General features: G+C 34.3%; 1 protein-coding gene across 1 annotated transcript in view; it reads left to right on the top strand.

Moving 5' to 3' along the window:
* LOC106875072 (medium-chain specific acyl-CoA dehydrogenase, mitochondrial) overlaps window positions 1-13,438 on the top strand; it is a 29,738-nt gene extending 16,300 nt beyond the window's left edge. The window contains exons 4-13 of the mRNA XM_014923037.2: window positions 1,748-1,817; window positions 2,928-3,028; window positions 4,308-4,388; window positions 6,034-6,273; window positions 7,275-7,346; window positions 8,284-8,352; window positions 8,489-8,584; window positions 10,471-10,647; window positions 11,493-11,564; window positions 12,146-13,438. Of these exons, the coding sequence (XP_014778523.1) occupies window positions 1,748-1,817; window positions 2,928-3,028; window positions 4,308-4,388; window positions 6,034-6,273; window positions 7,275-7,346; window positions 8,284-8,352; window positions 8,489-8,584; window positions 10,471-10,647; window positions 11,493-11,564; window positions 12,146-12,223 (1,056 nt within the window). The 3' untranslated portion in view covers window positions 12,224-13,438. The remainder of the gene's footprint in view (window positions 1-1,747; window positions 1,818-2,927; window positions 3,029-4,307; window positions 4,389-6,033; window positions 6,274-7,274; window positions 7,347-8,283; window positions 8,353-8,488; window positions 8,585-10,470; window positions 10,648-11,492; window positions 11,565-12,145) is intronic.
* The last annotated feature ends 502 nt before the right edge of the window (window positions 13,439-13,940 follow it).

A 13,940-nucleotide genomic window follows, 5' to 3' on the forward strand; every position in this document is an offset into this window, starting at 1 on the left:
ATATATATATATATATATATATACATATATACATATAATGTGTATACATATATATATAATGTGTGTGTGTGTGTGTATATATATATATATATATATATATATATATATATATATATAGTGTAAATATCTATATTTATATATATGTGTGTACATATATAGTGTGTATACATATGTATATATAATGCGTACATATATATAATAGTGGAGGCACAATGGCCTAGTGGTTAGGGCAGTGGACTCGCGGTCGGAGGATTGCAGTTTTGATTCCCAGACCGGGCTTTGTGTGTGTTTATTGAATGCAAACACCTAAAAGCTCCACAAGGCTCCACCAGGGGGTGGTGGCGACCCCTGTTATACTCTTTTGCCCCAACTTTCTCTCACTCTTTCTTCCTGCTTCTTGAGTAAAGCTGTGATGGACTGGCGTCCTGTCCAACTGGGGGAGGGGGACACATACACCATAGAAACAAGGAAACCTGGCCCATGAGCCTGGCTAGGCTTTAAAAGGGGCGCATAAAAAATAAAAAATATATATATAATGCGTATATATGTACATATATATATTTAATGTGTATGTATATATATATATATATATATATATATATATATATAATGTGTGCATATGTGGTCGAATTAAGCTGAAAATATGCACACCTATGTTACAAGTGCTGGCAAGTTTGCATGGCAACTCTGAGTTTGCTCAATTGAAAGGTGTGGCCTCTAGGGCAAAATTCATCTTTTAAAATGTGGCCTGAACGAAATCAGGTTATAATAACCAAACAAGTAAAACAATGAAAAACTATGCCATTTTAATCCTGACTAAGGCCAGGTATCTCTGTAAGTCTACTACATTTTTATGAAAAGGGCGGATGTTGTCTCACAAGCAGTTGTGAAGGCAAAAGTGTTAGTAAATGTGGTTGGATTGAGCTGAAAATTTGCACGCCTATGTAAAAAGTCCTGCCGAGTTTGCTCAGTTGAAAAGCGTGGCCTCTAGGGCAAAATTCCTCATCTTTTAAAATGTGGGCCACATAGATCTGAATGAAATTGGGTTATAATACCGAAACAAATAAAACAATAATAAAGTATTTTAATCTTGAGCAAGGCCGGGTTTCTCTGCTAGTTTTTCTCTAAACATGCAATGAAAGAGACAGTGTTCATGATTTTTAAAGGCTCTAAAAGCTCTCTCAGACTGGTGAAACTGATATGACTTCTGACCATTCTGAACATTTGTAGTCTGAGAGAACATTGAAAGCTTATTTAATTGCAGAATTAGTTGTTGACATGTCCTGTTATACCACTGTTGAATATTGTTAAAATACTGGGGGCAATATACTGTTATACAACTGACCTGCTATAATTGAATAAGATACTCTCATACAACAGTGGGATATTGACACATTCTCGTATGTAACATTGGGGATATTGATGTGTCCTGTCATGCAATAGAATAGTTATAGGTTCATTTATACAATAGAGCATCGATATGGCTTCTTATATTTTGGATATTCACATGTCCTGTTATATAACTCTGGTATAATGATATGGCTTATTTTAAAGCTGTACAATATTGACAAGTCCTGTTATATATCTCTAGATTATTCATATGACTTGTGATATTACAAGTTATTGATAAGGCAATTCTCTTTCTGCTAGTAATGAAATTTGTCTTCAAAAATATTTTTAATGAAAAATTTCATTATAAAATGTATTTCTCATATATTGTTTTAAAATGTTTTCTTCTCTTTTTCAGTATCCTTGGGATATCATAAAGAAAGTATTTGATATTGGCCTTATAAATACACACATTCCTAAAGAGTATGGTAAGTCCTTAAGCATTAATAAAAAATTAATCATCCATCCACCCATCCATTTTCAGGGCCAACCATTCCTAGGAGGGTCAGAAGCAACCATTACATTTTCCTGCTAGATTCCCAAGTGTGACCAAATGAGACTACAGATATTATCCAACCATCTTATTTGTGGTCTAGCCCTAAGTTTCTTCCTGGTTAGCTTGACTTAAAGAATCAATCTTGTGATCCTTTCCTGTGGCATTCTAACCACATGTCTGTTGTACCAGAGCTGTGACCTCTCAATATGGAGAAGTAGCAACTCAGCTTAGAGAGATTTCCTGCTCTTTGAGCTATGCACCCTGTCAAGTAATGCTACTTCAGAAATCCTTTGAAGAAACTCCATTTCAGCTATGTATTTTTTAAATTATACTCTTTTAGTCTTTATCTGATGGCCATGAACATAGGCAAGGATAGGCACCAAAACTGATTAGAAGATAGCAAGTTTGGTGTTTTTACCAATGTCTCCTCTAAAGATTGAAGTTAATCGCAGTCACTAAATTTACATATATATTTTCCCGATACCTACTGATGACATTAGGGTAGAGGATTAACAAAATTGTTAAAGCATCAGTATTTCTTCCAGCTGTTTATATACTGAGTTCAAACCCTACTGAGGTTAACTTTGCCGTTTATCCTTCTGAGGTCAATAAAATAAAGTACTAGTCAAGTACTGGTGTCAGCGGTGTCAACTAAACTTCTCTTCTATGCTCAAATCATCATTATCATTATCATTATCATCATTTAACATCTGTTGTCCATGCTGGCATGGGTTGGACGGTTTGACCAGGTCTGGCAAGCTGGAAGGCTGCACCAGACTCCAGTCTGATTTGGTATGGCTGTTTTTCATGTTGCATCCTTTTCTTTTGTCACTTTGCATTTCAGCAAATAGAGATTGATAGAATTAGTATCCGACTTACAATTCACTAGGTATCTTTCCATTAGCATCGTTTTCTTATCCATTACCATCAGGGTCCAAATTAGTTCTTATTCAGAGTTCCTGAATGAGTCAGACAACCATTTTTTCTTTGCATGTCTCAGGTTTTCTTGATAATATTTTCTTTTTTTTTTGTATTTTTACAGGTGGTTTGGGTTTAGGAATAACAGATGCTTGTATTACAACGGAAGAATTAGCTTATGCATGTACAGGTATCCAAACTGCAATTGAAGCAAATTCCCTTGGGGTAAGTTAATACATTGCAAGAAAACAAGACTGAACTGCATGTTTATTGTAGCTCTAGAAAATAGTGTTATTAGGGACTGCTAGGATATTAAGAAGAGTTCTTGGCATCTAAGGTTACTTGTTATAGCCTGATGTTAGGAATTTTTCTTTTCCAACAGTTTAATCTGTTGTGTGCATATGAAATAATAATTTATAACCTAAGGAAAAGACCAAAATTTTGGGGAAGGATGTTAGTCAATACTATTGACCTCAGTATCTATTGGTATTTTACTTTATTGCTCCCAGAGGGATGACAAACAAAGCTGACTTTTGTAGGACTTGTACTTAGAATTTAAAGAACCAGAACAAATATGAAATGGCAATTTGTCTTACTTGTTAATGATTCATCCAAATCACATCCTTTATTTGATGAGTATTTTATTTCATCGCCCCCAGGGGATGGAATACAAGAACATAAGGAGCTGGAACAAATACTGCAATACATTGTGTCTGACACTAACAATTTTGCTGATTCACAATCCTAAGAATAATTATTTTCAATTTAGGCACAGGGCCAGCAATTTTGTGGGGATGGTGTTAATGCCTTCAACCACTTCACTAAACTATTTCTTCACATGCCCTGGAGTGGGGAAAAGGTAAAGCTGATTTGAACTCAGAACATAAAGAGCTGGAACAAATACTGGTACAGAGTAACTGTTCTAACACTTTAATGATACTGTCATCATGCTTATTATAATAATAATAATAATAATAATAATAATAATAATTAATGGTTTCAAATTTTGGCACAAGGCCAGCAGGTTTGTGGTGGGGTAAATCGATTAAATCAACCTCAGTGTTCAACTGCTACTTATTCTATTGACCCCAAAACAATGAAGAGCAAAGTCTACCTCAGTGAAATTTGATCTCAGAATGTAAAGATGGTCAAAATGTTGGTATGCTAATCATTTTACCTGCTCTCCACAATAATAAAGATGATGATAATAATAATAATAATAATGATCCTTTCACTATAGGCACAAGGCCTGAAAGTTTGGGGGAGGGGATAAATTGATCACATTGACCCCAGTACTTGACTGTTACTTAATTTATCGACCCCATAAAGATGAAAGGCAAAGTTGACCTTTGTGGAATTTGAACTCAGAACATAAAGACAGCTGAAATGCCGTTAAGCATTCTGCCTGGCATGCTAACGATTCTGCCAGCTCACCGCCTTAATAATAATAATATCTCGGAGTAATTGTTTTTTTATATAGCTTCTTTGCTTCTCTTTTATACAGCAAGTACCAGTAATTTTAGCAGGAAATGATGCCCAAAAGAAGAAATATCTTGGACGAATGCTAGAAGAGCTACTGATGTGTGTAGGTTGATTGCTGAATATCTTTTCTGTTTTAAAGTTTTACATGATACACAATATTGTTATCACTGACAAAAAGAAAACTTAACTTCATAGTTATCATTGCCAATTCCATTGTTATTTTCACCACTGATGCTATTATCCTCAATGATGTCATCATCATCATTAATGTAATCATCATCATCATCATTATCGTGCTAAGTGTCTATTAAGGTATTACTATTCTATGATGTATCATTATAGAGTGTACATGGATTTGAAAGAGCATCTTCAGTTGTAGATTCAAAGAATTAAGATAACTATCGTTATGTTTTGACCTCTTTATACCAGAATTATTAATTACTCACATTTTCCGACACCAGTCAGTATATATAGATATATTTTTTTTTTTGCTGCAAACATTCCTACAAAAATAAAAAAAACAAAACAATTAGTACTACAAAACCAGTTAAAAAAAAACATTCGTAGTTCTTTCCCTTGCTATCTCAGCCATGACTACTGTAAGTTGATATATTTTTTTTTTAATCATCGTATTTAATCCTACAGTGTTTGTTCGTGATGCTGAAAGCATTGGAAATAATAAACCCTGCCTTTTAATTATTTAAATATGTAATCATCTGACCCATGGAAGTATGGAAAAGTGGACGTTAAACGAGGAGAAGAAAGAGGAGGTGAGGAGTACAACATCCATGGTGAACCAACAAGGTAGCTTCAATGTAGTCACTAAAGTAGCAAAAAGCAGTTGCTAAATTTCTTTTAAATACGTACTGTCTTAAAAAAAGGGTTTACTGAATAATGCACCCCCAGGTACACTATAATTTTTCTTTTTTTTTTTTTCTAAACAACTTGCAGATGCAAGTGTTACCAGTTGAAAGCTCCACGTATCGGATGCTAGCAAGTTTATGGGGTCATCAGGAAAGAATGTGCACCGTTTTGGGGTCTTCTTCTCAATGCTATCATTGTGCACTGACCCCTACTCACTGAAATGAGGTCCCACTTGCTAGATCAACTGGTTATCAGGTTTTGCTCAATATTTTAGCCATTGCTCATAATCTCTTTTTAGTATGGTAAAAATTGGATCTTCATAACTAACTGGCATGCTATTGATTATAGGTCTGAATTATAACTGATCTGGAGCTTAACAACGAGAACATCATTTATAGAAGTGCACTAGCAAAATAAATAATTAAATAAGATTGCAACCAAGCATGGACATACATGCAACCGATCAGCGTTCATCATATATAGCTAATATCAACAAATTAAAATGATAATGTTTTCTGACTTTGAAATATTGATGTTAATAGTTTGGGTAGTAGACTTAATATTGCCTGGTTCAGCACCACCACCTGGCTCTTGGGTTCCACACTTTTGCAAACATTGAGGTTAGGTTGGTCTCTGGTCTGATCTGATAGTAACTACTTCCTCTTTTCCTCCACCAGTTTTGGATGCTCTGGAAAAATCATAGGTACTGCTGTTTCTCTACATTAAAAAGAAGCAACAACAAAGCAAATGAAAATAAAATAAAGTTTTGTGGATATAAGCATAAATTAAATAAATTAAAGCATGTTTAAATATTGAAGCATTCTGTTTAAAGAACTAAAGAGATGAGCATATAATTATAGTTCTTGTTTCTTTTCCTGTTTTAGGCTTATTGTGTGACTGAACCAGGTGCTGGCTCTGATGTTGCTGGTCTCAAAACAAAAGCTGTAAAGAAAGGCAATGAATATGTGATCAATGGTCAAAAAATGTGGATAACAAATGGAGGTGTTGCTAATTGGTATTTTTTGTTGGCACGAACAGATCCAGACCCCAAAACACCAGCCGGTAAAGCTTTTACTGGTTTCATTATAGATGCGGATACACCTGGAATAATAAAAGGCAGAAAGGTATGTAAGCAGTAGAGATGGTTACTCTCAATCTAGAAAAGGTTCCCTTTAATACATAAGCCATGCTATCTCTGATATATATATATGTATGTATGTATATATATACGTAATGTAAATGTCGAACAATGAGAGTGAGTGCTCAACACCACATTGGTGGATAAAATTTCTTTATTTGTGTATTAAGGCTACCATTGGTTTCATATTTTCATCCAAAAGAGAGATGAACACCATTCCTGCATGTGGTCGGCTTGAAAAAGATTAAGATATTTTCTTTTGACATGAAACCAATGGTAGTCGTAATATACAAATAAAGATATTCTCTTTAAACGTTAAGACCAGAGTAGGTAAGATCTACCTTAGTTTAGTTGATAGACACTTCTGTACTAATAGATTCAACAAAATATTTAATAGATATACCCTGAGATTATCCTTTAGCTGTGCATTTAGTGTAAAAAAGATTTTAGTAGGTAGGCCTACACCTGAGGTAGAGGCAGGATGCTCATGCAGGGGTGTATCTTTTGTAGAATTCTTTCTATGGTAAGCATTCAAGCAATTTCTCCCTCCCTTTCACATGTCTCAGATGCTGCGTTTAAAAAAATTTTTTTTCAAAATCTTTGTATTATTTGTTGTTCATTTAATTTTTCCTATTTTTAATAAAACCAGTTTACCATAGTCTAGTATAGAAGTGTTTTCTATTTTTACATATTGTAATTTCAACTGCATATCACTCAGTTTTATTTAAATGGAATATAAAAAAAAATTTCTTTCAATTTCATTCATAGTTATCTGCCATGGTAGTGCTGTTCTCATTCTGTTACACTGAATAAAGTTATAGAAATAATTACATATTTCTCTTATGTTTTACAAGTGGGGGAAAAAGAATCCCTAAATGATGTCTGCATGTTTGTTTTTCCCTTCAAAACAAAGATAGAGATAGCCAAAGTTAAGCAATTATATTTCTGATTTGACTTTTGTTAGTATTTGATAACTTTTTACTTTAGGAATGGAATATGGGACAAAGAGCATCAGACACCAGAGGTATCACATTTGAAGATGTTGTTGTTCCTGCTGAGGTAATACACTTTGGTATAATATTGAACTTGTATTAATTAATTGCTTCTGCCTACTATAAAAACTATGCCAAAACAACATGATACATATACAACAAAGATTGGCTTTTCTTTGTTGTGTGCATTAAACGATGTAGGAGTGTAACAAATGGTGAGATAATATACTAGAACAAACCTGTATAACCTATACAAGCATACATTCTCAGCTATATTGTTATTACCCCCCAAAAAGTTCATTTGATTATTCTGTTCACTTTCACTCAACAATTTGCTGTGTCCTCCTTGTCTCTTTTACTATAATCCCAACAATGGAATATCTCTGCACAGTTATTTCAAAATAGAAATAGAAGTCAAATTCCTCTTATATCACATTTAACAATTTAATATAGTCTTAGAGACATTAAATTTGAAAAAAAAATGGAATGGTCATGGTTGGAATACCTTTGATGAGGGCTTACTTGGAGCTAGGTAACTACATCACCACTATTTATCACCCAGATTGTCATTTGGCCTAGCAGTAAAAAGCAGACAGAATACCCTCTACCATCTTAAAAATGTAAGGACCCTTTAGATAAGGCAGTCCGAGATACAAAACAAAAAGATATGGAACAGGACAGTCTTAATTATGTCTGCTCAATCAGAGACTAAACAAGTATTTCTTCACAACCTTGCTGACCACCACCCAATGCAACCAGGTATTGTCTCCTCTTCATTCCTACAACAGCTCAACCTGCAAATTCCATATTAAATATTTCTTCCTAAATCAGTAACTGTTTGGAATTCCTTTCTTATCAAAGTTTTTTTTTATGTACACCACCTAACAGAAGTTTAAGCTGAACATCAACCCTCACCTCTATTTCATCATTCATGGAAGATGAAAGCTATGAACTCTATCCTTCTTCAGACTAAATAAGGGGTAAAAATATTTTTTTATTTTCAGAATGTTCTTGGTGCAGAAGGTATTGGTTTTAAGATTGCAATGGGCGCTTTCGACAAGACACGACCTGCAGTAAGTGATTATTCATGTCTTATTCTGATATAAGGTTAAATGTGCTAAAATCTAGCCCAGAGTTGATTCATATAAAATATTATGAAAATACTGGATTGATTGATTACCTGATTGTTTTTCTTTATTCTATTTCCAGGTGGCATCAGGAGCTTGTGGGTTAGCACAAAGAGCCTTTGATGAAGCTACAAAATATTCAATGGAGAGAAAAACCATGGGGCAACCCATTTGTTCAGTTAGTAAAACCTATATTTTGTATATTTATCTATTTCAAAATTTTATATCACGTTTTGTGAGCAACATCATTGTTGGTTTCAAGTTTCTGTTTGGCCAATCACTGGTTCACTGCATTTACAACAGCAAGAATGAAGGCAAGTTTCTGTAAAATTTGGGTGGAAGAAGTACTACATGATATTTTTTTTCAAAAGCACCGGTTTCTTTTTGTTTTTATTACCAATTGTCATACACAGACATGCATATTTATATATGGGAGCCTTCCACATAGGTTCAGCCTGCTAAATTTCACTCATAGGGCATTGGTTCATCTGAGACTATTGTAAAAGACCCAAGATACCATGGAAAGAGATCAAACTGGAGACTAAGTTTTTTTTTTTTTATAGTTAAGTTTGGAGGAAAGGGCAGTGCCAGTGGCCATTATAGGCGATTTAAGACTGCTGAAATGAATGCCCTTAGTGTTCTGTTTTAAACATTTCCAAGTTAACAACTGTAGAGGAAAGACATGCAGAGAAGGAATTCTAGAGGAGGAAGGAATAGGTGTTGTGGTTAGTGTGGACACTTGGAAGTTGGAGTTGACATAAGCAAGAAGTGATATAAGTGAGTAGTGAGTGCCTGAATAGAAGTGGCCAACTCTATGTGTGTAGGCTATTGTACTAACTATACAAGAGGCATATGTGTAGGCTAGATGCTGGAGTGTGTCTGTGAATGACTTTATGCTTATCAGTTGAATGGGTTGATCCATGGCTAAATAAACTATTACCTTTAACTGGAATTCATTCACAATTCAATTTAAGTTATAGCAAAACTTGTCTCCATTGACAATTAATGGAGCCCCCTTGGGGTCCTTCAGCCTGATAGCAATAAAACCTCTGGATACAGTGTATACAACAACAGTCCTGTCCCAGATGTAGAAGCAATATTCCATTGTAGGCCTCACCTGGCCTTTGCTGAGGTTCAGTAATTGTTCAAAGCTGAAATATTTTCTGACCTCAAAGGGAAGAGCCAGTCTTTGAGATGTGGTTCAAATTGTGTTAGGGTTATATTTCATCAAAAAAGATCCTCTGTGGTGGTGAGGCCTAACATTTAAAGCAATTATAAGAGCTTTTAAATGGGGTAAGGTATGACAATGTCTTTATGGTATGAGCAGTTTTGTATTTTTTGCTGTTGAGACACAATTGGTAGGAACCCACTGGTGAATACTTTTGAAGATTTTGTTCATAGAAAGAGTGTGGGTGTCTTGGTTTCATGTGAATGATACTTGAGTGAGGGAAGGTTAAGAGAGAATGAAGAGTGATATCATTTGTGTAATATTGGGCATTATTAGAGGTGATGTAAAGTAGATCATTGGTGTATAAGAAGAAGAGTTTGGGGACTGAACCCTGGGGTACGCTAGAGCTGGTAGAGCATCAGCTAAAATGGTAGTGGGTGGATGGCAGAATCAGTAAGCAGCATGTCAGACAAAATACTTTGTGGACCATCATTTTATGTTCAATTCCTATTCAGATCTACTTTACCATTCACTTTTTTTTTTTTTTTTTGAGATCAATAAAATAAACACTGGGATTGATGTAGAAGGTAGTGCCCCTGCATGACCAAAATCCAAAGACCAAAACACGTAAAAGAATAAGAGAATATTTTCTCCCTGTCAGATTTTTCGACTGTTGTTTACTATGTGAAATCATTAATGTTAACCTACTTTCTACCATGAAATTATCTAGATTAGAACAGTATTCATATTTTACCAGTGTACTTATTTCATTAAATACGTACCTGTAAAGCACTAGTATTGATTTAATTAGCTATACTTTTCCTCAAAATTTATGGACTTATGCCTATGATGGAAATCATTATTTTGTTAACTTAATGTCTTTGTTTCCTTTGCAGCACCAAGCTGTTGCCTTTATGTTGGCTGATATGGCAATTGGAATTGAATCAGCACGACTGATGATGTATAAATCTGCTTGGGAAATTGACAATGGTATCCGAAATACTTACAATGCTTCAATTGCCAAATGTCTGGCCGGAGATGTTGCAAATAAATGTACAACTGATGCTGTACAGGTAAACGCTTTATTCATACTCTTCTATGTTAAACTAGGCACCCAAATTTCATTCATTCTCCCACTTGTATGCTATAATTTAGCATATTTTGGGTCACTCAAACACCATCGGTCCATATCAAAATAACACTGAATGAGAATTAACAGAATACCTTAATTTTTATATGTTTGGAGAAAATGTTGATGATATATGAAGATGTTTGCATGTTATATTTTAAATTGCTCTGTGTTACTCTTTTACTTGTTTCAGTCATTTGACTGTGGCCATGCTGGAGCACCACCTTTAGTCGAGCAAATCAACCCCAGGACTTATTCTACTGGTCTTTTTTGCCGAACTGCTAAGTTACGGGGACGTAAACAAACCAGCATTGGTTGTCAAGTGATGTTGGGGGGACAAATACAGACACACAAACATATGCACACACACACATATATATATATTATATATATATATATATATATATATATGACGGGATTCTTTTCAGTTTCCGTCTACCAAATCCATCCGTTCACAAGGCTTTGGTCAGCCCGAGGCTATAGTAGAAGACACTTGCCCAAGGTGCCACACAGTGGGACTGAACCCGGAACCATGTGGTTCGTAAGCAAGCTACTTACCACACAGCCACTCTTACGCCTTTATGTCCTTTATCATAGCTTAACTTCTCACTACCTGGCACAAAGCCATCTCTCTCATACTACTCCTCCCTTAGTCAAGAAGTTTTGTCTTTATTTTGCATATTACTTAGTGACCTCACTGGTGCTGGTTCTCTGTAAAGTGGTTGATTATGTTTATAAAATAAATATGAAGTACATGTTCTTTCACTGTTATACTCTTTCTTTTATTAGATATTTGGTGGAAATGGTTTCAACAGCGATTATCCAGTTGAAAAACTAATGAGAGATGCTAAGATTTACCAGGTCAGTGTTAAAATAATTTTGATTTATTGTCGGGTGACTTTTGGCCAACACTGTATTTGTGTGTGTGTGTGTGTGTGTGTGTCTGTGTCTGTGTTTGTCCCCCCATCACCACTTGACAACTGCTGTTGGTGGATTTAGATCCCTGTATTTTAGCAGTTTGGCAAAAGAGACCGATGGAATATGTTCTAGGTTTAAAAAAAAAAGGTCTTAGAGTTGATTTGTTCAACTAAAACCCTTTCATGGCAGTGCTGCAGCGTCTCTGCAGTCAAATGACTGAAACAAGTAAAAGAGTTAGTTGATCAAATATTTAACGAATTGCCTAACAATAAAGAAGTGTTATTGGACCAGTGCATGTGTTTATTATTGGTATAATGACCCTCCCAAGACAACAAAAGAATTCACATTAAGAATCTTGCAAACCAAATACAAAAATGAAGATTCTATATTTTTAACCTTCCCATTATTGTTATATGAAAAAATATTTAATAGAAATTTAGCACTTAATTGGTTTACGTTTAATAAGTTGTTGATCTTTAACATGAATAATTTCTAATTTATATATTTTCTTATTGAACTTTCAGATTTATGAGGGTACAGCTCAAATTCAAAGACTAATTATAGCAAGAGAACTTTTAAGTCGAGCCAAGAAGAACATGTAATGTTTGATATCCTTGGATAAAACACTTCAGTCTGAATGATATTGCTGTCTTCATTTATAACATAGTACATTAACAGAAGTTGATTGAGATGTAGGATTTTTTCATAAAAAAATAATCACCATTAAATAAGAGCTAAAATTATTTACTATGAAATAGATGCAAACACCTGCAACCCATAAAATTATATTGTTCTACAATAATTAGTTACAAACTCATTGTTGCCAATGGTAATATTAGCTGTATTGATTAATTTTTATCATCAGATAAATGTATCTTTTTGATTTTATTTTCAATTTTTATTTTTTATGTGAAGATAACAATATATTAACTAATTTTTATTTCCAAATCTTACTTTTTATTATAAATTAAGTTATGTAATTAGAGTTTTACTTCCTAGTTTTAAGGTAGTCTTAATTTTTAATTTTCTTTTCTTTTACTTATTGCTGCTATTAAGAAGTGATGAAACTTTTTTCAGTTTCATGGCATTGTTGAGAGATATTACTTACTCTGAGTAGGATACCATCTTTTGCTACTTTTGCCCATATAAGGATATATATTTTAAAGTAACAATTAATTTTGCCATGAGCTGTGCTTCCTTGTGGAATCTATTAGCAGATTAAAGGACTAAGATATTGAGCATTTGAGGACTGAGATATTGAGCATTTATTTAAGTTTCATTTAAATTTATCTTTCATATGCTTGGTATACAGTAATCATGTATAGGCTACCCTGACCTAACATTACTGTAACTATTTTAATTACCTCTACATTAACTTTTTAACTATTTTAACACTAAAAACTATTCAACCATATCGTAAATATATATCTATTATATACAGTAAGTGCTGGAGAACAATAGTGATGAAATAATGCTAAACTAGGAATTAATCAAGAAGAATCAGTTTAACTAAATTATCTACACCTATTTCATCCAGATATCACAATCATGTTTGAAAGAGTATTTTCAAGTCAGGGTGTATATGAGTAGAATCTTTTCTTTATAAAATAAGAAATTCAGAAGGCACAATTGTATAGAGAGAATATTAGAAGAAAACCAAAAGTAGATGCCAATTCCTTGGGCATATATGTTCAAAATGTTTTGGACATTTTCAAGGATTTTAAAAGCCGTTCATTTCTTTTAAAAATTAGATTTGTCTATTTCATTATAAATGTTTTTATAATATTAAATGCAATAAATAATTATATTTTCATGCATGTGGTAGTTAATTATTTTCTTTTATTCAAGCTAATTTCATAATCTTAAATGAGTTAACATGTTTTTGTTTCTGTGAAATTATGGTTTTTGTTAAATGGAACCCTGCTGATGAGTTAAATGCATAATTAGCATCATAATAGAATTTGAAGAATACTAGATGCTGATATATCATCATCATCGTTTAACATCCGTTTTCCATGCTGGCATGGGTTGGATAGTTTGACTGTGGTCTGGAGAGCCAGCGACTGCACCAGGCTCCAATCTGATGTGGCAATGTTTCTACAACTGGATGCCCTTCCTAACGCCAACCACTCCAAGAGTGTTGTGGTTACTTTTTACGTGCCACCGGCACAGGAGCCAGTCAGGCAGGCCTGGCATCGATCACGTTCGGATAGTGCTTTTTACGCTCCACCGGCATGGGGGCCAGTCAGTGGGTACTGGCATTGGCCACGTTTGGATGGTGTTTTTTACATACCGCCGGCACGGGAGCCAGTCGGGGGC

Source organism: Octopus bimaculoides, chromosome 2, assembly GCF_001194135.2.
Source record: "Octopus bimaculoides isolate UCB-OBI-ISO-001 chromosome 2, ASM119413v2, whole genome shotgun sequence".
Taxonomy (NCBI): domain Eukaryota; kingdom Metazoa; phylum Mollusca; class Cephalopoda; order Octopoda; family Octopodidae; genus Octopus; species Octopus bimaculoides.